Source organism: Pelmatolapia mariae, linkage group LG10_11 (assembly GCF_036321145.2).
Source record: "Pelmatolapia mariae isolate MD_Pm_ZW linkage group LG10_11, Pm_UMD_F_2, whole genome shotgun sequence".
NCBI lineage: Eukaryota > Metazoa > Chordata > Actinopteri > Cichliformes > Cichlidae > Pelmatolapia > Pelmatolapia mariae.
This window is the reverse complement of record NC_086236.1, coordinates 20,171,771-20,198,610: the sequence shown is the minus strand read 5'-3', so window position 1 is coordinate 20,198,610 and position 26,840 is coordinate 20,171,771. Positions and strand designations below refer to the sequence as shown.

Sequence of the window (26,840 nt, the reverse complement as noted above, 5' to 3'; positions counted from 1 at the left end):
TTAAATCAAAACACACAAATTAAGCATTAACATTTTTTTAATTAACATGCTTTAGGTAGTCAGTTAGTTAATGATAGTTAATGATACCAATGTCAGAATGGTGAAGATTTAAGTGTTCATGTTTTAAGCTGTAACATTGATGTTTTTACTAAGCTAATATCCTGTTCCTTTCAGTGCTAAGCCTTGTTGGCCCAAATCCGCATTTTAAATAAACAGGACTTCAGCATTAGGAAGCTAAAGTGTCATTTCTGGTTGTTCTTACAATTAGTGGGGCTGACACTTCTTGATCCTGCTGTTAATCTGCTTCTTTTGCACATTGAAATAATTAGCTAAATCCCTGAGGGATTTAAATCACCGAGTAAGTGCATAGTTGTGTACATGGGAGAGTTTGTTTGTGCGTGAGACTATTATACACAAACAAACCCTTTCAGTTACCCTTTCAGTATTGACAGGTTAAATTTGAATAACTTTTTATTCAGTCTCACTAGATAAAAAGTAAATTGGCCATTAATGTTAAAGAGATTTTTTTTTATCCAAAATGAAAGAAAGTCATTGCAGACTTTAGTGTTTGCAACATAATTATTTAAATGGGCCGCCTACTTATAGAAACTTGATTAGGTAGATGTGTTCTATTGGTTAACTCAAAGATCTAATCAGCCAATCACATGGCAGCAACTCACTGAATTTGGGCATGTAGACACTGTCGAGATGACCTGCATTACAATGGAGTTGTAGGGTGAATAAAGTGACTTTGAACATGGCACGTTTATTGGCTAGATGGACTGGTCTAAATATTTTAAGAAACTGCTGATCTTCCCACACAACCATCTTTCTGTTTTACAGAGAATGACAAGAAAAAGAGAAAATATCCAGTGAGCAGCTGTTCTCTGAATGAAAATGCCTTATTGATGCCAGAGGTCAGAGGAGAAAGGCCTGACTGGTTTGAGCTGATAGGAAGGCAAGAGTAACTTTAATAACCACTTGTTACAGCCAAGGTATGCAGAAGAGCATCTCAGACTCACCAAACTGGACAACTGAAAATTTGAAAGATGCTGCCCGGTCAGAAGAGTCTCAGATGGTAGGGTCAGAGTTTAGTGTAGATAACGTAAAAGCATGAATCCATCCTGGATTTTATTAATGATTCAGACTGGTGGTGTGATGGTGGGGGATTTTACTTTTTGGGCCCTTAAGTGCCAACTGAGCATTCTTAAAACACCACAGCCTGTCTTTATAACCACAGTGTACTCATCGTCTTGAGGCTCCTGATTCCAGCAGGATAACACACGATTATTTTCATTATTATCTCAAACATGACAATGAATTAATTGAAAATAGAGCAGCTTTGGGATGGCTTGGAACCGGATATTCCCATCCTGGACCTGCAGCAAATCTGCAGCAACTGTGTGACGCTGCCATGTCGGTATGAACCAAAATCTCTGAGGAGTGTTTCCAGCACCTTGTTGAATCTGTGCCACGAAGATCTCAAACAGATCTGAATGTCAAAAGGGGGTCCAACCATCACAGCCATGTCACTGTGAGCTTGTTTTACCCAGCTACTAGACTGTTGATGGACGTTTATGTGATCATTTTTATTTAAATGCTACAAATTCAAGTTCATCAAACAACCAGTGTCAATGAATGCTAAAACCCACAGATACCACAAATAAAAACATCAACTTTACAAATCATCACATAATCTCCTCAGTAAATAAAAACATTTTTCTTTACATAGAAAAAAAGGTAGATTATACAAAATACAAGCACAGCAGTAGTATTACATTAAACCAAGAGGTAAAATCAAAAGGTAATATCTGTTGTTCCACAGGATGAAGACAATGGGAATCAAATATCAAGTAGGAAACTGTATTTTCTTTTTTCTTTTTGTTTCCATTTTCTTTTTCCCCTTTTCTTTTTTTTTCTTTTTTTTACAAAATGATGCTATAGAGAATAAAGTAAATAATCAACCACATCAAGAGATAATCCCATCCATTCAGTTTGATATAATCAAATCTAATACAACCATGAAATAGACATTTTTCAAAAGAAATTCAATTCACCTTTAAGGGTCACAGCCTTCCTTTTTTCATTGAACAAATAGAGCACAATAAATCAGGACAAAGAGAGAAAATGTTTCCAAACTGGCCTTAACTCAAAGTCCAATAGCCAAACCTTTATTGTCCTTGTCCTCAGTGGTGCAGAGACACTGCCCCATAGTCCAGTCAGGTTAAATATGTTTGTTTTTTGTTTTTTTTTTCATTCGTGTCGTTTCGCTGATGTCGTTTCAGACATACTGCTCTTTGGGAAAAGTGTACGCTGCTACTCCTGGGGGAGGAGAGGACAGACCTGGTACAGAGGGGTATTTAAAGATGGCAGTGGTGTGTGAAGGAGGAGAGAAGGTGTTTCCTGATGCGGCGGTGCTGCTGATGGTTGTTGCAGGGTTTGGAGGAGTAGAGTGGTAGGGGTGCTGGGGAAGAAATGTAAGAGGAGGGTTGATTGGAGGGGAGTAGGGCTCTGGGTAATCCTCTTTGTTACAGGCCAGTCTGTAGCTCACATAGTCAGCCGTGCTTGGAAGCTCTTCGTAAAACCGTGCTGAATGCTGTGAAGAAAGGAAGCGTGTTTATTAAAGATCTACAGTATTGTGAGTCTTGAATCATCTGTGGGGGGGGTTTAAATTTCACTACACTGAAAAAAAGGGATTGTCCATCTCTTGGATTTATGTAAGCATCTTGCGTGTATTCAACACAATTGCCTGATGTTTTAAAATGAAGTGTAACTATATAGTGTAGAAACTGCATGATATGCAGAGATGGTATATTAAATTGTTCATATCAGTGAGTAAGTAAGTCAATAATATAGCAATGTTAAATCTCGCGACATTGCATGTGATTTCATCTCGATGGCTTTGGATCGTGGTTTAAGGAAGGCATCCATCTCAGTCAAGTCGAGCAGCCGCTGGAGGCTGGGTGGTTGTTACATTTACAAAAGTCTAACTTGTAATTTGAACAAAATAATTTCATGTTTCTATGGTGAACGTAATTAAATCATGTAGGATTTGTATGAAATTCAACACCTTAATTTGTTCTTGTTGAGATGACATGATACAATCTAGTAAGAGTGGTTAGTTGCTGGACTTATGAAATTCACAAGATCACATGAGATTTCAAACTTTTGTCAATCCTGGATTGGTGGCATGGTGGTTAGTGCTGTTGTCTCACAGCAAGAAGGTCCTAGGTTCAAATCTGCAATCTGGCTAGTTTGCACTGGGTTCTCTCTGGGTATTCTGGTTTCCCCCCACAGTTAAAAATCATGCAGTTATTGGAGTTAGGTTAATTGGTGATTCCAAATTGCCCGTGAATGTAAATGGTTGTTTGTCTCTATGTGATACACTGGTGAGCTGTCCAAGGTGTACCCTACCTCTTAATCTATCACTTCAGGGTTATGCCCCAGCCCCCCCTCCAACTTGTATAAAGATAGGAGGATGGTAATTGTTGTAAATCCATTTAATGTTTATGTTAATCAGACTCTAGACTTTGTTGAACATTATATAATATGAAGATAACATGTAGTATTTAAGTGACCAAGTAGTACTGGGGTAAAAGCTATTGAATAGTTTTGGAATAAAATGACAAAATCGTGAACGATTAAAATATTCCAGGAGTTCAACTTACTTCATCTACACATGTTTCAATCATGTTTAATCAACACAAAATGCACAGGTTTATTGAATATGAATAAGTTGTGTTGATTTAACTAAGTTGTTTAAGTTTCTACCAAAGCAAAACAACTGTGTGCAACCAATGTCCACTATTGAATTAAGTAAATCCAACATGGTCTTTTTTTCAGTGTAGGAAGATGGGAAACAGGTGCAAACTTACATGGAAATACATAAGGCATATAAGGCAAAAAAAGAGTTTGTACAATTCTAATAAGATTTACAGTCAGTATTTAGTATGACTGCCTTTACTCTTCAACATAGCTTGAACACTCTCAGTCAAGCTTTATTGTAATTTCCTTAATTAGTCTTCAGGAATAATTCTTTAAGCTTCTTGAAGGATATTCAAAGCTCTTCTTTGGATGTTGGCTGGCTTTTCCTCCATTCTCTGTCAGGATGACCCCATGCAGCTAATGCTGATGTCCAGGGTCTGGGGAGGACAATCGATGACAGATAGTGCTCCGCTGTGTTTTTCTATCCAGGTATGCTTTTGATAGAATTGGAAGTGTGTTTGTGGTCATTTGCTATGTTTATGTTTTTCTATCTACTATAATCTATGTTCACCACTGGCTGAAATGCAGTCTTGAACCGTGACAAAACCTCCACAATGTTTTACAGATGGCTGAAGACAGTCACTGTACCTCTATCCTGACCTGATATCTAATGACATTTATAAATTTGACACTGATTTTCAGGCCAGTTCTTGTGTAATGTGGCATACCGCCACCCTTTTCTCCCTGTTTCCCTTCATTAAGAATAGCTTCTTAACATGCACGCTTCCACTGAGACCAATCCTGATGAGGCGTCAGTGAACAGTAAACTATTCAAGAGAGGGGCCAGATGCATCTCCCAGCTCCTGTGTTATATTTTTGCTGGATTTTTCTTCCTGTTTCTTAAGAAAGTGGCGTCAGATACTGTTTATCTGCTGTAAATAGTTTTCAGGTCTTCTGTTGTCTTCCACTTGTCCAGGTACTTGAAATTTCCTAAGAACATCCTGCTCACCAATCAAGGTTTTTGGCTAAAACCTATTTGGGGATAATCTAGATGCCAAATTATTATTTTATGCCTGTCGAACTGTGTTAAGGTTGACATTCAAATAACTAAATGGGGGAGAGGGGGAACAGGCTGCTGGTACAAGGGATAAACACTGGTTTATCCCTTGAGTTAGGTGACTTTTAAGCTTGAATGACTCAGTCATTGTTAAGTGGTTTAACAAACAAACAAATAATTCTTCTAAAAATGGTCATGAACAGTGGAAAAAGCAGCAAAGAAAAGCTTTAAAAGGCCTTTGTGAACCTGGAAAACTTGTTCAAGCCCACTTAAAAAAAAACAAGTCTGTCTTCTTGGAAGGAAAACATGAAGAAATGAGGGGTAATTGTATCCAAGCTAGTACAAATCCTGAACTATAGGTACATACTCTACGACAAAAAAGTCCTCACTGAAGTTTCTGTCCTCTCAGTAGTGGCCCGGAACAATTTTATTTTTATTTCTATTTTATTAGTGGATTAGCCAAATCCCTGTGGAATCCACTCAGTGCAAACGTTACCTGGACGTCATCTGCTGGTCTTTTTCTTATTGGCTGGGACAATTTTCTGGATGGAGAGTCACTGATCAAGCAGAAAACAAAATAAGTGATGTATTAAAGGCTTTAAACTGTGTCGTAAAAAACAGGCATGTGTGAAGCAAAAAGATGGAGAGCTGTTTACGTACGAGGCGTCGTACTTTCTACTTCTTATTTTAAGCACCAGGACTGTGATAGTAATGCCCAGGAGCACTCCAGCAGCCAATAATAAGGCGATTACGCTAATGACGTCACTCGCTGCGATCTGCGGTAATGGTTTTTCTGCAGAAAAAAAAACAACAACACACTTTTAAGGAAAAGCTCCAAAAACTGTGCAGCACGGAAAATGTGAGTGTAAAGCAGTCACAGTAAGCAAAACCTTGTTTCTGAAAGAGTGTTATATATTACAATTATTAATAGTAAAGCATTAACAATATCAGAAGTAGTAATGTTGAATTTCAGACAAATTCATGTAATCTTACCTAAAACGCTGACCTCCACGGAGCCCGATCGTGTCCCGATGCTGTTCGTTGCATCACACACGTAGATTCCCTGCAGGTCATATGTGACTGGCCCTTTAAAGGTAAGGACGTTGTCTCGGATCTCAGCGTTGCTCGGGATGGTGCCATTAATCCTGAACAGTACACAGTGGTGTGAAATCAAAGTTTACAAACCCAGGAGTACACCATAAAACAGAAGCTACAAAAATATATAAAGCCGTTAGGAATAATAGACTCCTGTGTAACTGATAAAGTACGACCAGGGCCCTGTTTCAGAAAGCCGGTTTAGAAAACTCAGAGTTAAAAATGATACTCAGGGTTGAGTAACCCCGAACTGTCCAACTCGGAATATTCGGTTTCAGAAAGGCTGATAACAATTAGTTCAATCAACACGGAGTTGCTTTAACCCCAAGTTAAGCGCGCGCATAAAGCCCTGATTAGTGGAGCACAGATTAAGCGAGTCACCATGGAGACGGAGGGAAAGAAGGCGCGGTCAATGTATTTTACAGTGCTTGAGGCCGAAATTCTATTGGCAGCATATGCCGATAACATGCAAATTTTGCGGAAAAAAAGTAACACAGCCTCAGCTGCAAAAGAAAGGGAGCATGCATGGCAATACATAGCCGACAGAGTCAATGCGTGAGTGTTAATTTAAACATTGATCTAGGGATTTCCACCCATTTAACACGTTATTTTATTATATTTCATTTTATTTTTTATTTTATACATTTTATTTTGTGATGTGATGTGAGCGCAGGTGCAACCCAACAGGCCCCAAACGTTCCTGGCAGCAAGTAAAAATGAAATATAAAAAATGTAGAGGAAGAGGGTCCAGCCACTTCTCCAACAAACCTTTCCTCAGTAAGATGTTCAGCACTGATTTACAACCAACCTAAGTAGGCATGTACTATGAATGTCAATGCTATTTTCTGTGTGTCAATAGCTCCCTGTAAAGCAGCTGTACAAGACCTATTTGATCAAGAAAATAAAAAAATGCTTTTTGGAAATGGAACACTTCAAGCAGCAGAATGGAATGTGAGTGCCATCTATAGAGCCAATCACGCCTGGGAACCCTGAAAATAAATGTAAAATCTAAGTAGTAGTTCAAGTATCACCACATCATGAATTAGGTTTTGTTCATCCTGATACCTGCAATTTTGTGGAATCCCTCTTTGATAAATCTTGTGGGTCTATGACCGGGGAACACCACAAACGAGTACAGGAGACGTTTCAGTGCAACTGTAACATTCCTGACTGCCCGACAGACGGTAGCCTTGGAAACGTGCTCAGCGTCACCAATATTATACAGAAAGCTCCCGTTTGCAAAAAAAGGAAGTGCAATACAAATAATATGTACAGAACTGAGAATGTCTGCGATGTGTCACATGAGCAATATAAGGCCTGAGGATGTTATTCAAATAAATTATGGATTGTGCTGAAAAACGGTAACGTTCACAGAGAAAATCATCAGGAAATGATAAAATGTCCAAACGCGCTCTAATCACTCTCTCCTGGCGGAGAGCTCTGCGGAGAATTTGGGCTTCAACATCTACTGGCTCTTCAAGGAAGGGGCACGCCATGTCTGACACTTCCTACAGTCAGGTTTCCGACAAAGAGGCGGAGAAGGTCAGGGTTAGTTGAAGTAAACCTGCTAGGGGGCAGGTTAGCTTCACGGAGTGTGTCGTCATAGTAACTCACTCAGAATTAATCTAAACTCGCTTTGTGAAACCGAAAACCCAGAGTTTTCGTTAACTCAGGGTATGCTTACTCAGAGTTTACACTAAACCGGCTTTCTGAAACAGGGCCCAGATATTACAATGTTTCTTAGACACTCAACAGCAGCTGTTAGGCTTTAACTTTTTAATTATGAAGCAGATACTGATCTCCCTATGTGGAAGCTAAATTATAAAAACACCTTCTGTTCTTATAAGCCTCACTACCACTATTTGCCACTAGATATGAAATCTCCCAGGAAAATGAAGACTTGTTGAATCAAAACAGGTTTCTCCTGGAGCTATCTGGAGCTAAAACAGTGACTAGTTGGACAACAGAGACCACTGTGTAAACTCTCCCCAGAAAAGGAAGAAAGAATGCTTTTATCATAGGAAGCTAAAAGGGAAAGAAATAAAACCAAGAGTGAACCTCACTTCAGGGCTCGCAAGAGTTTAAAAGTTACATTCAGTCTATATTATTTGAACTGGTTCTTTATATAAAAGCCTGCTTACATCGCTGTGGGACAGGGTTTCTGTGACAACTAAAAATATAGCTCTTGAATGAGCTGTTAGGTTGGCCATTGCACCCAAGATGGCATAAAAATGAGTTAAACTGAATTAAATTGACACTATTGTGATTTGGTCAATAGTATAAATAGTTTACATGGTGTTTGTGACTATTAATCAGTCAAATGGCAGTTTAATATAATGCATAAGCAGAAGCTGGAATCACACTCAGACACCACGCTGGTGAAGCCAGTGAAAATGATCTGCTCTCTGCTACATGTAGTGCTGAAAGTAAGAAAATAAATGTTAGAGCTATACTCACACTCTCCACTGATACAGAGAGACGGCCGGGTTGGCATCAGCTATGCAGCTCAGCTGAACATTCTCTCGGTTCAGGTACCAGTTTCCATCAAACCCGTCCACTAAAACATCTGGCTCATCTGGTGCACACATGCACAAACATTTAGCTGGCAATACTATCACAACAAAAGCTCTCAGTGCCTGTACTGTCATGTGGTTGTTCAGTTTAAAAGAGGCCTACACTGAATATCGAGGGTGACGCTGTCGGTGTAGACTTCCTCGTTGTAGGTGGTGACGCAGGTGAGCGTCTCTTTGTGCGTTTCTTTGCTGGGCACCAAAATGTAGTCGCTCTGAACCGTGAATGTCCCGTCTGAGTTCCTGTACTCTCGGGTGGTCACTTCTCCAGGTACCCTGGTCTCCCACCTGCTCACATCAATGAGGACTTAATGGAGATGCACAAATACATGTGTATGCAGTAAACGTAACCTAAATGTTTATTTTAGTGGACAAAAAGTAGAAGTTTTTAAAAAGAGGAAAGCATGGAGATGAGACAGATCTAGCAGTAACACTCTCATTATCTGAAGATGACAAAGGCAAACCTTTATCAGCGGACAGCAAGGAAAAGTGAATTCCCACACACCTGATAGTACCGGGTGGCTTTCCATTGGAAGAGATGCAGGTAGCCACTGGAGTTTTTAGGTTGGATGAACGAGCCACCAGTGTTGGTGTGGACAGACTCATCTGAGTTGTTGGGCGAACTGTGAAAATGTAATACAACACAATGTTTGATGAAAGTGCTGATAAGTAAAACTATGGCTTTGACCTTATATAAACTGTACAGACAAAAGTACCGGGCCACACGTTACATCTACAGGAGCCATGAAGCTCCCAGCACACAGTTTTTGTGCTGATGTTAATGTAAGAGGAGGTTTGGAGCTCTGCAGTTGCTGAGTCAGCAACTTTTACGCACTATGGAGCTCAGTACTCAGCGACTTGTGAGTCTTTACGTGGTCTGGCTCTTTTTTTCCAGAGTTGCTGTGTTTCCTAAACACCTTAAGAACAACCGATTCTTTCACAAATGTTTGTAGAGGCTAAGTGTATGGCTGAAAACACCTGAATTCAACGATTAAGCAAAAGCTTTAGTTCATATAGTGTATGAACAGCAGTCACCTGAAAGCTGCTTTACACTGTATATTTAGGAAAGTAACAAAATGAATCAAGAAAACTTCTGTTATAGGAATGAAGAAATGAGTGCGACAGTGCATTCTCGACCTTGAAAAAACACTAAACTTGTTACAGATGAATAAAGAACCGCCTAACAAAACAGGATTTTTTTTTTTAAACGGTGCACTGATGATACTTCTTTTTTTATTTAGGCCAAACAAAATTATGAAATAGTTGGGTTGTTTCTTGATTTGAATATGATGTCTTCAAATGTCCTGGCATGTCTGACTGTGAGTGTTCAGATGATCAAAAAACTCTGTAATAAGCAGCTTAAAGGACGGTGGGACTGTTGATATTTTTAAGAGAGCAATGCACTGGCACTCTAAATATTCAAATAACCAAATCCGTCATCTCTGACATTCATATTGGTTTTCCTGCTGGCAGATACATGATGACAGCGATTGATGTTGTCTGTTAAAATTAGAGAAACATGAGGAGTAGATGCATTTGAATATGGACCTCACGTTACAAGTTTTTGTTCATGAATCTACATTTTCTAAAGTCATGAACCTTTTATGCTTATCATAACTCTTACAATTTTACGTCCAGCATCTCCTGTCAAGGATGGAGGATGGCAATCCACCTGTGCTACACCGACAGATCAGCCATCAAAGGTCTGCCTTACCGTAGACAGTCAGGTTCGCTGTGTTCTCTCGGTTTCCTGCGGGGAAGGTGGTGTATTCGCAGATGTAGGTGGCCTCATCAGAGAGGCGAAGCGAAGAGAAAGTGATGGTGGTGTCTTCAAGAGTGGGAGTTCGTCGCCTCACTGCTGCGTTCTTGAAGGTAACGCGGTCCCTGTAGGGCGGGGCCACAGACACACCCAGGGATGGATTTGCTATTGCCACGTTCTGCTTTGTGCCGTTCACCAGTTTCTGCCATGTTACCTAAAGAAAGAAGGACAATTCACGATGGAGAAAAGATGCCTGACATGACGGAGAACATCATACTGCTCAAGTTTGGAAGATCTTAGATGAGCCACAGATGTCACACAACAAATATGATTTGAGGCAACATTGCTATTGTAGGAAATGAGTTTATCCCATTTCAGCCAGGCCCATCATTTTTTTAGACAGTGGCACAAGTTTTGTAATTGTATCCCTGTACATCATAATGTATTCAAAATTAAATCAAATCAGATAAGATAGATTAAAAAAATCTTTATTTGCCACTTGTACACATACACTGGGTATGAGTACCTAGAGACATTGAGCAGCGATTAGAGTCAAAGCTAAATAAAACAAAGATAAATTAAGGGGCAATATTTCAAGTTATTCCAAGTTTAAGGAACAGCAAGTCACTGTAAATTACTATAAGCACTTAAATAACTATAGTATGAAAACATATTGCATGCTATGGAAATGTTTATCACACTTGTGTGTATTTTAGTCAGTCCTTATTTTGTTTCTTGCCATCATTCTGATTGTGGCAGGAGAGAAGCTGTAGTGGAAGTGTGCTGTGTCCGCTGTGCTGCGTCTCCTGCTGTGTGCTGATTGTTTTTTTATTGTTATTAAGGATGGGGATGTCTCTGATGATATGATGTGCTCTTATCTTGCAGTGGTTTGTTTCACTGATGAAAGATGAAACCTTATAATCTCTCTGTAGTCTTTAAGACTCTCTGGAGAGCCTTCCTCTCGGCTTGGGTGGTGTTTCTATACCAGACAGTAATGCCAGGAGTCAGGATGCTGTCCATCAATTCTCTGTAAGCTTGAGTGAGGGCATGAATGCTCACTTCTGCCTTCCTGAGCAGCAGGATGAAATAAAGCTGCTGCTGCTGGAGCTTTTTCACTGTTGCTGTGATGTTTATAGTCATAGTCAATGTCACATGAAGACCAAAGAACTTGTGACTGTCGGCTCTCTTTACCTCAGTCCTATTGATGGCTATAGAAGCGGGCGGTGTTTTCTGAAGTCTGCAATTATTTCATATGTTTTTTTTATGTTGAGGAGGAGGAGGTCATTCTCCTCTCTGTAGACATTGTTTTTAACCAAGTCCCTATATGCAGACTCATCCCCCACCTTTTATGAGGCCGAGGATGGTGACATCATTAGCGTACTTGATGATGACAGTGTTGTGAAGAGTTTAGCGCTGAGACAACAGCCCTGTGGTGATCCTGTGCTGATTGTTAGCTCAGAGGAGACTCTGCTCCCCATCCTCACCATGTGGTCAGTCTGTTAGGAGGTCCAAAATCCAGTTAATAATCTGGATCCAGTTAATAATCTGGATATTACATTAACTGTTAACTACATAGTGCCCCATTTTTCCAGGAACAAAACCCACTGAACAACTTAGTAGTAAGAAGTACTAATAAATTCTGGAGGTCTGGAGTTAATTTCAATATTCTCTCAATATGAGGTCCAAAGAGAAGCTAATGGGGTGAAATTAGGCAGGAAAGACAAAAGACATCCACCAGAGACAGGAAAAACTTAAGGAGTGTCTAAAATCAGCTATTTGAAACACACTGGCCAATTCAGTAACACCAAAAAGGAACACAAGTGACCTGGATGACTGTAGAGTTGTTTTCCTGTTTATTACGAAGCCAAGTCAAGAACAATCTCAAGGTGGTATGCTTATTACAGTCAAACTCTATGAACCAGAGTCACCTTTCAGGATGTCTGGAACACTCATTGGACAGATTAAACTAAGACTGGCTTTAACCAGAATGATGGGAAAACAAAAGAAGGGAGAAGGAAAGAAAGAGCTCATTATCCGAAGCAAACCAGATTCTCACACACCTGCTAAGTCAGTGTGTGAGGTTGTGGGCAGGTATGGCTGCCAAAAGGACTGCTTCACTGGTGTTTATTTATAATGTGACTGCTGGCAGAAGTAGCAGGATGAATTTCGAAATGACACTTTCTGATTTAATCAAATGCAGTGCAAAAAGATAATAACCCCAAAATGACTGAGCCAATTAGTCGACCACGCTCCACTAAGCATGTCTGTCACTTACTAGTAATAAAACTGAATTTAGAAATACACATAAACAAGCAGCAACCTGATAAAACATCTCAGAGGAAGAAAATCAGCATTTGGTTTCAGTCATGGGCTGCAAATGATTTGCCTTCATGTGATTACAAAAATCCATGAGCGTAATTATGACAGTTTGCTCAGTTAACTTTGAACGTGGGGTTAAAAAAAATGTCTGTAATTCTTAACTGTACTTCAAATGCATCTTGACTGATTCTTTTAAATGTAACTATGATGGGGAAGAAACGGAAAGTTGTGAAAACTCCACCACTTATGGACCAGACTGCATTTAGCATTGTTTATTTATTTGTTTTATTCAACCAAATCCAGATTTCGAATATAGATTTAGATTGACTTCTTACCACAGGGACAACCCATATGTTGTAGGAATAAAAAGCAGCTTACAAGACTGACATCTTATTGTTAAATGTTAGTGCATTTCTACTATTTGTGAAAATCACCACTGAGAAATCCATCTAAGAACCTGTTCTGTGTTGTAATAAATACTTGTACTATAAACGTAATGGTTTCAGTGGCAAAACTGCTGGTTCAGTTCTTCAAATTTGATTTTATGTATTCCGTTTCATCTGTTTTTACTCTCTATGGTGGATTTAATTTGAACATCCATATACAGAAGAAATAGTTTCCTACTTCCATTGAAATTAGTGAAATTAGTGCATGGAGATTTTCAACAAGACTCTCGTGGCTTGTTGATGAATAGAAAACATGTTTTTAAAACATTATAGCTTTTCAACATCGTGTTGCCGTGGTTACCACCAGCGCCTCACAGTCCTCTGCACTCTGGGATCAAACCTGATGGTCAGTTTGAGGATTTTTTTTTTGTGGGGTGTTCATGTTTTTTTTTGCTTGCATGGAGGTTCTCAGGTCTCCTCCCAAAGATCCAAGTCATATGTTAGCTTAACTGGTGAGTTTAAATTAGCTATAGGTGAGGATGTGAGAGTAAGTGGCTGACGAGGGTGTTACTTTGGTGCTTGCTTAATGTCAGCTGGAATAGACTCCAGCCTCTCATGACCCCGGTTGGATAACCGGTTTAGAAAATAGATCGAGGTTTACTATTATCTATGTCCAACACGCTTCCATGCAAAGGTGAATAACTCCAGGTTTTACTGGATTTGTGTCCCATTTACTAAAATGTTTAAGAGGCTGTCTCTAAAAACCTTATTTTAAGAGTTTATCATACCTCTGCTAACTCTACTTTTAGCCTTAGTTTTGGGAATATAGTTGTGGTTTTGTCATTTCAGTGATAATTATTATTTGTCTATTATATCCATCCATCCATTTATCAATCCATTTTTAGGGTCACAGGGGGGACTGGAGCCAATCCCACCTGTCAAAGTCTTTAATTCAATTTTGAAGACAATAATAGTCATTTAATAGTCATTTAAAGGTGCTCCATTTGGAAGACCCTCCAATAATAGAAGGAAAACGCTAACAATCAGACGATCAACACTGAGCAAGCATTTAGTGACAGCTGGAAGGAAAAAGTAGCTTTTCACTGGAAGAAACCTGCAGCAGAACCAGGCCCAAGTAGGGGCAGCCATCTGGCATCCTTGATGGGAGGGTGACAAATGAGGCACCCCCTGGACCGGATATACTGTGTTTTTGTGATTTAGTACGTTTTGGACCGTATACACTTGGCATAGTACATTCATTCAGGTGAGCAATTAATACCTGGGAGATTTTGACAGGCGGAGAGCTGTTAATGAACCGGCACAGCAGATCCACCCTTGAGCCAACATACCCCGACTTCCCATCATCCATTTCCACAGTCTGTCCATTTATTCCTGGAGGAGAAGCAGAAGAGGTCAAAGACACACAAACACTCCCATGAACAAACACACAAACACACACGCTGACAGCGTCAGACTGGTGTGCTTTAAGTTGTTCACACTCAGCAAACATGTTGAGCTCATAAAGTGAGCTGAGCTGTGAGAGGTGATTTCAGCAGCGTGACAGGTCAGCTGAGGTCGAAGGTTGTGGATTAGAGAGAGATAAAAATAAGCGTGATTTGTTACTTTTCCCACTGACTTACTGATCCCCTTCAACAAATCCAACACAGAGCCACACCCACCACATATACAAGTACAAGTTAGTTAGTGGAACTAACTAACTAACCAAACCATGACACCGTAAACATAATCTGCACATGGAGGGGTTTCCGTGTTTGAAATAATTAAAAAAAGAAGAAAACAAACAAGATCACGAAGTGCCATATTTCATTCTGCAGGCCAATATTTTCATGTTATGAATAGAGTCCATTAGATGCTTTAGTTAACTTTTCATCATAGAAAATAAATTAGTTAATAAATCAGTTCTTGGAGTGTATACAGTACTGTATGAATATATGGTTATGGAGTCTAAAGCACTTTGAGTAGTATCATTAGAAAAATAATTTGAACTTTAAGTAAATGTGAGTACATAACATCACAGTCTAGTGTTTCTCCCTCCATCTTCATCAGTTCCCTGCCTTTGGTTATCTTAGTCTAGTTAGTTTTGGTTTCCTTATTTACTTTGGACGTATTATCAGCTTAGCTTGGTGACTCCTTAAGAATAACTGTTTACAAATTCACCTAACAAGTGAAACATCCCCAAGCATGCAAAAATAGGCGTGCGGTGTAAAAATCCAAATTAAATATGCAGTGCTACCAGCTGTGGGGTCCCCTTTTGAATAAGGGAGCAGCTCAGAATAGGATCTAATAACTTTCGACTTTGCTTGTAAGTTCCCATCATTGTTTTATTAAAGCTTACTTTCTGTTTGCTCTATTCTTGCCAGTCTCAGAGTGTGTGCATTTGGATCTATTGAATTAGTATTGAGCTTTAATTTCAACTGTCTGTTTATGATTAAAGAGGTGGCTGTGAATTAGGAAGTAGAGTGGGTTTATGATAAAGATACTAACTGATAGGACTGAACACAGCTTTGTGGTTCTCCCGAGGGCTCGTATAGTGCTCCAGTGATATTTGCTGCGTTACTACTCCCGGACTGCACTGTCTTGTTACACACTTTATCATTGCTGTGCTAACAACACACAGCTGTATCTCTAATTTAATTCCAGAGATCTTGCTGATGTAGACACAGTTCATTACCAACATAAAGTGAACTCCAGAGCATTGTTCAAAACTCAATTGCCTCAATCAGGACTGTTAAGAATCTTTTCAAATAGTTTGACCACTCTCTGAACTTTAAGCATCATGGGAAATCACTCACTTAGCACTGAGAATCTCCAGCAAAGCAAAATTGCAAGGGCTCCGATTTAAGGCCTAAGACCAAGATAACCAGAAAGCTGATTTGCAAAACTTTTAACCCCTATAATTTGTTGGACATATCTTCATATATATGTATTAAAATGCTGCAACTTTGAAAAGCACATACGCTTTGCATGATAAAGTGTGTAACAAGACTAAAGAATATCAGAGCTGAGCGAAGCTGAGTCTTTCTGAAGTAAAGATGGGGAGGCGTTTCTACCACTCTGGGTAAGAGTTTGCGGCCAAGTGCTTCAACGACTGATGAATAAAATGTCTCAACATAAGATCAGAGCTGGTTTAGGAATTTCATTTTACTGTGCATAAAATCATCAAAAGACTCAGAAAATCCAGAGATCACCAGAGTCTGCAGTGGAAATCACTGAACGGACTCTTTAACGGCTCACAGTTCAAAAGCCAGCAAATGTGATGGTATGGAGGAACATGGTTGTTTGTTGGCTCATTGTCATCCAGTGAAAACATTTGGATCATCATGAACAAGAAAATACAACAAAGGAGACAAACTGAGCAGCTACAATCCCACAGGCACTCACTGGATTTTGTTAGGCACACCTGTTCGTCTAACAGATGATTATGCAGTACAAAGGGGAGAATTTGTAATTAAAGAATGGATACTAGCATCTCTAATACATCTGGTTTCTGGCAAATCAAATGGTAACATTAAGGGCAATAATTCAATAATTCTGTTCTATTTATATAATGCTAATTCACAACAACTGTCACCTAGTGGCACACAAAAGCCACTTTATTATGTACTGCTTGGTAACTCAAATAACTAACAGCCAATCAAATAGCAGCAGTTAAATACACTGAGATATGATTAAGACCACCCGAAGTTCAAATCGAGCATCAGAATGGGAATTAAATTTAATTGGTCTAAGTATTTCAAAAATTTCCTGGGATTTTCCCACGCCACCATCTCTAAGGCTTATAGAGAATGGTCTAGAAAAGAGAGTGGGAAAAGGCATTGTTGATGTCAGAGGTCAGAGGGGTCAGGAGAGTAGCCAGACTGACTTGAGGTGATAGAAAGGCAACAGTAACTCAAATAAGCACTTGTTACAACTAAAGTATGCAGAAGAGCACCCCTGAATGCACATCAAGCCTTGATGCAGATGGGCTACAGCAGCTTTAGACCACATGGGATGTCACTCCTAACAGCTAAGAACAGGAAATGAGGCCATAATTCTTGTGTGCTCACCAAAACTTGGATAATAGAACAAAAACGTTGCCTGGTCTCATGACTCCCAATCTCATCTGCAACATTTGGATATTAGCATCAAAGATTTTGCATAAATGAGCACCAAGTGAGTCATTTAAACACCCCAGCCTGCTTGAGTAATGTTGCTGACCATGTCATCCCTTTATGACCTCAGTGTAACCATCTTCCAGCACCTTGCTGAATCAGTGCGATCAAGAACTAAGACAGTTGATAAGGCAAAGGTAATTTGCTGTCTAATTTCACTGTCTTCTCTTAGCTATTTAATCAGTACCTCATTCAAATGTTCAATTTCAGCCGTTGCCAGACTGAATTTTGATTGTGAACACTGATTTGTGGGACACAAAGATTTACAGAGAAAAGGCATAACATGTCACTGTTGTCATTTTCCTGTCACGTTACAGAAACCAATCACGAAAAAGTGTATAAACTCAGTACTTGAATAGATTTGTTCGGTCTCGTCACATACATCTGCAGAGAATTTAATAGGCTTTTGTGCATTTGCATGCAAACATGCACTCAAGAGCTTGGACAGATCTCTTAGGAGAACCCAGCTGCACAATATGAACAAAATCTTTCCATGGTGAAACACAGCTGTGTGTTTTATGATATTAGCAAGTTTTGTATTAATGCTGGGTTTCACTGCGCTTTGCAAGCTCATTTTCATTAATGCATTGTGTGCTTTTGTTGGGGGTCTGTAGGAGAGGGGAAGGCCAGCAATGTCAGATTACAGCATTCAGGATATTAAAGTGCATTTGCATTACAGAATTTATGATCCATTTACTACTGTACATATAGACAGCTCATCATTATAACCTGCTTTGGTTGAAGTAATGCATAGTTGTTTTCAGAGTCTGCTCTAAACTAACCATTTAGTCAAGACAAGAGTTATGTGGATGTTTTTACAGTAACTGGAGTCTCACTTTTTTTTTTTAATAATTAGTAATCTGAAGCATTCTTCTTGTTCTAAATATGGAAATATGTAATGTTTCAGCCATCACCTCCTATTCAATTTTAACAAAAGTGTTGCCAGTGAATGCAAGCTATTTCCCCGAAAACATATTGAATCAAGGTAAACACAGCTGGTAGAAGATGAACATCAGAAATAAAGAAGCTGTGTGTTTGCAGAATGAAATATCTGTATCGCTATGATACAACACTGGCTGTCCGGTTTTTAGGTAAATGAAAAAATTCATTATTAGAACTGCAGTCTCTTTGATTTACTGTTGACAAGAATTTGATCATGACAATATTAATAATGTGTCTACAACAGCCCTTAATTATTATTTAATTTTTTTTGTGGCCTGACAGCACGACAAGAGTAAATACAGGTTATGGAGTACATTTACTTCATGTAATTCTATGATATAGCACCTCAGAAAGGTAACAATGGAGCATTTGTCTTCAACTTCAAGTCAAAGCTTTTTAAAAGTACCAAATAACAGCTTGTCGCAAAAAAAAATGCCACTAATGGCTAAAAAATTATAAACAAATATGTAAATGGCATTTAAAAGGATCCTAAAGTGACTCACTAATGCCACAGCATTTATCTTTTGGTGTGCTCAATCATATGTTAGCTCTTTAAATTCACACTTAAAACTTTGAAAAAGCCTGAAAAATCATGATGAATGAAATGTGTGGTGACATTTATGTGGGCCAGACAGTTCAGGAAATATACTGTACCATAACTACCAGAGGGCCTGGGAAGCCAGCTGTATAAGCCAGGAAAACTCTTACACCCTGTTTCCAGCCATTATGGTAAGGTATGCTAAATACATTTAGGACACGGGCCACAAATGTGGCAGCGGAAACACATTTTGAGTGGCTGTGACAAGAAATTATTCATGCCAAAGATAACAAGGAGTCTTTGCCTTAACTATACACTGCTTAACACATTTATTAGACCAACTGTCAAAAAAACAAACAAATATTTTAGAAATCTGTCACAAACTTGAATTTTAAGAAAGCCGAATTATGAATTAAGCACTTGCTAATACCTTAATAACACTTAATAGTGTGACATTATTATAAAGTTTTACCCAGTAATTATATTTTAGCATTAAAAATATAGAGGTTGCGCATACTGGTAGGTTAACCTGTGGCATATACACTGGTGGTGGTGGTTTTCTTTCACTGTTAATCAGATCTGGTTAATATGAGACAGCACGGCGAGTAACACTGAAAAGTGTAATTGTAACTTCATCCATGGCGTGACACACTTTCACTTATGTGGGATTTTTTTTAACACACACACCTCCCATTGATAGCACCCCCTACTGAGCTCAGCAGCTGAGCTCATTATGGGCTTAAGGTAAGAACCGATAGACCAACTTGACACACACACACACACACACACACACACACACACACACACACACACACACACACACACACACACACACACACACCACATTCATATCTCATTTCCCCTACATCTCTCCCACGTTCCTCTTTCCTATTGCGTCCACTCACATTCTTCCATTGTTTAGAGTACGGGAAATGACCTCACAGCTCCACATGGCAATACTCCATAAACAGCACTGCATGGGCAACAGAAGAGCATGGGAAAAGCACAAAACAATAGCAATATTGTTTCACACTTGAATGTGCAACGTGCAGCCAGAACAGCCAGAGGACCATGCTGGACCTTTCCCTCGCATCCTGAGTGGATATCCCCATCTTTCTGCGCCATTACGTGAGAGGCTAATTTTAACATTTTCTTGTATGTGTGACAATTCAAAATAGAGGTGGCTGCAGGTGTTGTAGAAGGCTTTTAAAAAATAAGGAAGAAAGGCCCCAACTTATGAGTATTATCACGATCAATTTACTAATCCCCAAATTCATCTCTTAATTAACAGTTTAAGCATGAGTTTTATTATTGTACAAGTTGTCACTGTAATTACTTTAAGTTCCTGTAAAAATGCTGATCTCTGTTTTCTTTAGAGTTGCCTTGTTTTCCCATTGTTCCCTTGTCACAAGGGGTCGCCCAAACAAGTCACTCTCCATGTTTGATCTGACAGCAGTTTAACCCGGATGCCCTTCCTGACACAACCCCAAAGGGGATTTGTGTCTCCAGCTGGAAGTGACCCACCAACCTTTTGCTTGCTAAGCAAATGTAAGCAACCAGTAAAATACAGCCCTAAAGAGATTACTAATTATTGAAATTCTAATTAAAACAACTCCTAAAGTCTGTCTGAAACCACAAAACCAATGAAAAGCAATGACCTAATGTGACAATACATTAAATTTAAAGTACCTCTGCAGCAACCAGTAGTTATGGTAGCAGTAAATTATTTTACAATTTTGGACAAGTTAAACATTCAATTGCAGTTAAACAACTTTCTAACTTATGGTTAACTCATGAAATGAACAAAGTTTGGACTGGTTCACAGAGATCAAACTCAATACCAAAGAGATAAAGTAACTACAAAGATGTGTCTGAGTGTTTTTAAAAAAACTCAGACCGATCTCATCACCTGCCGTGGTTCTGTTAATAAAGATTTCTGCAATAAACTGCAGTGTTTTGCTACCCGGAAGAAAAAACTGACCTGATGTGACAGAGGAAGAGGACAGATTAGCAGTTTAATCTTTAGGCCATCAAATCTGTGATTGATCGGGGATTATACACTCTATTTGTGTCTCTTTTTTATTATTTTATATTCACATTGTAAAATCATTTGAGTGATTAAACTGGCAAAAGAGGAAAATAAAACTATTTCCCTCTCTCTTTTTTGGGGCTTGACTGACACTAAGTCCATTTTTTATGCGAGAAATTTACTATAAAAAGTTCAAAACTTCAAGTCAATCAGATATTAAAAAACGAATATAGTAAGACTTTTAAACAGGCCCTCTTTAAAAGGTAGAGTGCTCATGCACAAAAACAAACAACACTCACACCGAAGCCTGCCTTATGCATACTACAGGTGGCCTAACAGTGACATATATGATATGATATATGCCACTATATGTAAATTCACACAGCAGCACCAACAAAAAGGTTGCACAGCATCAAACTGACTTGTAGGCCTCCATTTACTCCATTTACTAAACTGTGTGAGCTCCAGCCCATTTCTGTCTAATATGAAATGAAAAAAAACCCAAACTTCTCCTCTTTAATTTCCCCCCAGATCGATTATAAGCTCTCATTGTGTTTGTTTGGAATTGGTGTGCACGTGTGTTTGTGCGCGTGTAATACACACCCACACATGTTTGTGTCTATGCGAGTGTGTAATCCCTGTGGCAGCACAGGAACGTGGAGAGTACGCTTGGCCGGTGTTCAGCGGGCAGTTCATGAAGGATTATGATGGCTGCTGCATCTGTGTTTGAGACATGAAAGGAGAACACAGAGCCAAGAGGGGGAGGTAGATGCTGAGAAATGAGGAAAATATCTGTGAAGGAAGAGCAAATGTTTGAGAGACAATGGGGGACGGCGGGGGGGAGCCGTAATATTTGCAGACTCTAATGAGAAAGGGGTACACAGAAGAGAAAGAAAAAAAAAACTGGAGGGAACAGACGGGCTGTGTGTTTGTGATGGATTATTTTTGTGGGGTAGCGTCTGTGTGTTCCAGCTGTGGACAGTGGATTATGCTAGAATTCATGAGGATGTCTATTTGTTGGTCTCACTCAGCCTTTTTTTGTGTCAGTCCGCAGACACAGATTTCAAACTTTTATATTCCAAAAGGGGGGGACAGTGTGGCGACAGCACTCACATCAGCCTGGTGACACCCTACACCATCTGACAGACCTGCAGAGGTGCTCTGAGTCTGCATGAGCCCAGAGAAAAGACAGATACACTGCAGCAACAGTCAGCCGGCTGGGACTTGGCAGCAATCAACTTGTTACACCCTTCTGCTCCCTGCTCTAATCCACAGCTCTGTCCTTCAGCATGACAATCCTGCACACATGCACCAGCCTCATACTCACTAATAACACATGTATGCACACAGGCAAACTACTGCTCAGCTCACATAGGAGTCGGGGGGTTTATCACTGAACGAGCGAAAAAAGCAATCACAGCAGATGTCAGAGCAGCTCAGCGTCCGTATGCAGCCACAATAGCTTTTGCCATTACGCAATATGTATACCTCGGTCCCACCCACCCTCTGCTTCAATATTACAAGACCACAACTCTTATGACAGCTGTATGTTTGGCCCTGGCTTAGTGTGATTACACTGCTGCACCTGTTACAGTACAGCAAGAGTTACTCCATTCATCCAAACACATACACACACATTTATACGTGGCACACTTTCTCCGCTGGCACCTGTGTTTTTAGTGTGATTGCAGCAGCGCACCTGCTGACATTGTGTACGACTTCCTGTGGAGTTGATCACTGCTGATTGTAGTTTGACAGATGAAAAGGCTTAGACGGGCAGATGAGAGTGGAGTTTCAGGCTGTGAGCGTGTCAATCACAGTGAAAAAAAAAAGATCCGGGGTGCAACAAATATGTCTAGATTATTTCTGCCTTTAATGCAACATGCAAACTCTTTATGATGCTATCATTAATGGTAATGGGTATTAATATATCCACCTGGTGTATAAGCATACAAAAATGCACTTATATTTAGCAGAAGTAATAACCATCCACAACCTGGCAACCCAAAATAAGAGTACATTAATAAAACAACAGTCAGAGATGTGTTAATTCTCTATTTTATAAAGGGTTTATAAATATCATAAAGCTCTGAAAATCAGGTTAGTTCTCTATCTTTTGGGTTACCCTGTTTATACTAAATGATTTTGTTTGTTTGACTTCATCCCATTCACTGGGATCACCACAGAGTGGAGAAATCATGATTTTCACCTGGAGGTGAGCAGATCAATCCAAAAATCGGTAGTATCGATACCAATGCTAGTATTGGAACTGAATTGATATTAGCATGATCAGTTCAATACTTTGCTTCTATGTTCTATTTATTTTTTTATTTATTTAGAAATGAAAAACATAAAACTATGAAAAATACAGGAACTCTTTTATGTTGACTGTGATGTACATGAAAACCTGAAAGGTGTGCTCTTATGCTGTTAAATAATTATCTTGGACAGTAAGAATAACACTAGTAGTCATTAAACTGTGTCCAGAATTAGCAAAGTGACAGTAGTTCATCTCTTAAATCATGGCACAGTGCTCTCCCCTACAGCTGCCTCTACAGGTTCAAAGTATCGGTTTTGGTATTGGTATCGGATCGACATCAAAATTCGCAGTATCACACAGCACTACTTTCACCTGGTTGCGCAGAACCGGGCTCACATTAACATTAATTAACGGGCTTTTTAAAAGCAGAGGAGCTCACCTGGAATAAAACAAGCTGTTATCAGGAATATCCACACTCCAGCCTTTTCCATGCCCATACCACCCTTGCCAGCGTCTGGCTGTGGCTGTTAAATTCCCTTTGTAAACTTGTTTTACGCCTCCTGCCTCCCAGACAGCAGTAGGTTCGGCTTCAAGAGCGTCTGTCTGAGTCCAGTCATGTATCCGAGCAAACGGCAGCGCACACTTCTGATTCACACACTGTTAGCCTGAAAAAAGAAAACGATTTCTCAAACTTGCTCCGCACCTTTGGTCACTTTTCCTTTCTCTGCCCCTCTTCTAATTGAGGCTGTGACTGCGAGCGGAGCTGCGGCGTCTCTGTCCGACCGAGGCTTGGCGGGGATAAAGCAGCTTAACGCGTGGGCAGATTATTTCCGAGAGAGCCTACCCCCAGTCCCGTCTGACAGATATCTGCCACTGTGTGAGGGCTGAGCAGCGCAAACTGTTAGTGTGTACATCCTATTTGAAATGAGCACTCTCAGTTGACGCAATTAAGCGCTCGGACAGAGGCAGAGCTTCAGCAATTGTGGTCCGGGGGGACTTACCCCCGCCAACCCTCCTTTAACAGTGAGCTGAAACCTTATACATTAATACAGCCACAGTTACATTTGTGGTCTATACTGTATGCTAACGTTTAAATTAAGCAATCAGTTAATAATAATGGAGCCTAGGTGTTGCAGGAAAAAAAAATGTTCCAACTGATTTGTGCTTTCTCTTTACTTTATATTTTCTTGTATGTATATAAATATATATTTATATTTTAAGGAGGCAGACTTCTTCTAAGGTTTTTCTTCTTTTTCACCCATTTTAATCCAGTCCGTGTACTGTAAAATGAATCGTTCAACCATACAAAAGCACCTAACTCAGGGGATGAACCAGCGTTGTGTCCACACATAACAGACAACTTAGCAAAGAACCAATTTTAAGTCATATCTTTATGCATTTTGTTACTGTCTGTCAAAAACACATCATTTGTTTCTCATTTCTTTAGTCAAATCTACAAAGAAAATGCAGTTTAACAGACACAAAATAGTATTTTCACATCAATAGGTTTAGACGAGCTATTAGCCAAAAACTTGGCACATCTCAACATAGTATGCAACGTGTCCTTACAAATTGGGTGCATCTGGACCTTAAGCAGATCCATCTTCTGTTCACTGAAGCCTCGTCAGAAATGATCTTAAGGCAACTGTCAAGAAACCATTCTTAAAGAAGGGAAACAGGGAGAAAAAACAGAGGTGTGCCAAATTACACAAGGACTTAACTGAAAATCAGTGGTAGCAGGTCTTATTGAGTGATTAATCCAAATTTGAAACTCTCAGTTCAAATCATCATCAGTAGTTACTGAGGAGGTCAGGAGGGAGGTACAACAGTGAATGTCTGCAGCCATCTGTAAAGCATAGTGGAGACTCTGTCATTGTTTGAGTCTGAATTACAGCCTGTGGTGTTGGATATCATGCCAAAATTGGTGGAATTATCAATGTAGAAAAGTACTCCTAGATTTTGTGGGTTCATCTTGACAGAGAAGAGGACAAAAGGCACCAAACATCCAAAGAAGCTTTGAATGTCCTTCAAGAAACCCAGGGAACTATTCCTGACAACTGCTTAAAGAAACAAGAATATCTCAACTTACGAGAAAGCTTGTCTAAGAGCATTCAGACTATGTTTCCGCAGAAAGGTAGTCATACCAAATACTGACTTTTAAGTTTTTTAGAACTGTGCAATAATAAATAAATAATGGGTGGCTTAAGACTTTTGCACAGCATTATATCAGGCAAGATCAAAATATAAACTGCTTTAAATCCTAGTAATTCACGGCGAGAGTGTGAAAGACTAAATGACTCGATAGTTTCCTGTCATATGTGAATATGCTGAAATACTCATCCCCACTTTATAGAAACTGACATAATATTTAATGATAACATTAATTATATGAACGAGTCTGCATCATGATGAAATGATTACAAAATGAAGTATTAAACCCTTGCCTGTATGTCCAGGGTGACTGTTGCAGAGGGCAGCTCCAGAAAGGCACCCGAAATTGAATCTACAACATTACAGCATATAAGGAAGCAAGACTGAGAATGCAATTGAAAATTTAAGGGAAAGATGCAGCACTGTTCTGTGAGGTCAATGCTTTCAGCTCATGCAGCTGTAAGTGGACTATAGCTATAGTATGAATTTTAATAATCTGCCAGTGTTATCATCTGAGCAACAAGCAACCTGTCCAGATGTGTTCTTACATCCTGGGAACTGCACAATCCCATGTGATCATGAAAACAGGTGAAGACAGTAAAAAAGTATTGAAAAAAATGTTCATATTAGAAGTTTGCATACTTTCTTATGTTTTTACTCTCTAAATATCAGACTTTGGATGATGCAGATGGCTATTCCATATTGTCATTTTTACACAGTACTTTTGATATTGTTTTTATATTAATGTACACAGATGATTAAATGAACATGGGAACCAACATGTAAACAACTGAGGACACCCACAATTAAAGAGACTTGTGTTATGTTTCACATTGTGTATTTGTTCATATTTTGTGTAACCTTGGGATCATTTTACATCTCTTTAAACTTATTTTTGTACTCTAATATTAGTTTGATGTCTTGGTAGTTACTTTGTTGCTTGCTTTTAATTGCTTTCCATCTCTGCTCATTTTGCATCACAGTTTTTGTCTCACTTCGGTTATTCTGTATCTGTAACAAATCTTTGTAGCTTTGTGGTCATTTGCACCTATTTTTTTGTCCCACTTTTATCACTTTTGCTTTCATTTGGATCATTTTTACTCTTTTCTTTGTTGTTTTGTGTGTTTTGTCAGTGTTTTGTATGACATTATGTGTCTAATATCAGTTGTTTTACATTTCTTTGTAGCCATTTTGTGGCGATTTAATATAGTGTGCCCGGCAGGGCCCTTCACTAATCAGTCTCTATATCAGTCCATATACAGGAATCCCAGCACAGTCACGTTAGACACGCTCTATATAAAATCTGCATCAGTCTGTGCAATTCCTTGAATTGGCCTCTGGATGGAGACCCTGAGTCACTGTAACTGGTGCTAGAAATTTCTAGCCTCTGTGTGTGTGTGTGTGTGTGTGTGTGTGTGTGTGTGTGTGTGTGTGTGTGTGTGTGTGTGTGTGTGTGTGTGCAAAATAATTTGTGTCGTACCTCTGTTCAGTACAGTAAGGTTCAGTACAGTAAGGTAGTCATATTCTTGTTACATAAAACACATAAAAAGAATTATTCATCATGTTGGAAGTCATTAATATTGCAGAAGAGTAAATCAGACAGAGAGTACAACATAACAAAATGAAGGACAAATTAGGAGGAGAGGACTCAGAATGTACGAGAAAAGTGAGATGACCGGAGGAGGAGAGGAGACACACTGTCCTCACACTGTGCTGGTAAAAATGATGACTGAGTTTTTCCTTTCCATGCACAGACAGCCTGCCCAGCGATGTCCTTCGTCAGGCACTGCAGAGGAGAAGGACGAATCAGCACTCTCTCTTCAACCATCATCCCTCCCACTCTCCCTCCACATTTCT

General features: G+C 39.4%; 1 protein-coding gene across 2 annotated transcripts; it reads right to left on the bottom strand.

Annotated features, from left to right (window-relative positions):
• Positions 1-1,568: 1,568 nt before the first annotated feature.
• Positions 1,569-23,687, bottom strand: nectin1a (nectin cell adhesion molecule 1a). 2 transcript variants are annotated; one of them, XM_063486466.1, is made up of 10 exons: positions 23,272-23,687; positions 14,171-14,283; positions 10,142-10,400; positions 8,933-9,050; positions 8,534-8,715; positions 8,315-8,432; positions 5,756-5,907; positions 5,423-5,555; positions 5,259-5,319; positions 1,569-2,596 (listed from the first exon to the last, which is right to left on the bottom strand). In XM_063486466.1, exons 1-10 carry the CDS (start codon positions 23,327-23,329, stop codon positions 2,282-2,284), a joined length of 1,509 nt encoding a protein of 502 aa, XP_063342536.1. In that variant the 5' UTR covers positions 23,330-23,687; the 3' UTR covers positions 1,569-2,281. The 2 variants fall into 2 exon arrangements, with proteins under 2 accessions (XP_063342536.1, XP_063342537.1); XM_063486467.1 differs by having other exon boundaries at positions 23,536-23,687.
• Positions 23,688-26,840: the final 3,153 nt, after the last annotated feature.

What these genes read in the sequence shown, in the direction of transcription:
- nectin1a (XM_063486466.1), bottom strand. Translation starts at nt 23,329, where the DNA reads ATGGGCATGGAAAAGGCTGGAGTGTGGATATTCCTGATAACAGCTTGT. An exon ending in AACAGCTTGTTTTATTCCAG is followed by an intron (nt 14,284 to 23,271) that starts GTGAGCTCCTCT and finishes CTTCTCCTCCAG; the next exon opens with GAATAAATGGACAGACTGTG. An exon ending in CGCCTGTCAAAATCTCCCAG is followed by an intron (nt 10,401 to 14,170) that starts GTATTAATTGCT and finishes TTCTTTCTTTAG; the next exon opens with GTAACATGGCAGAAACTGGT.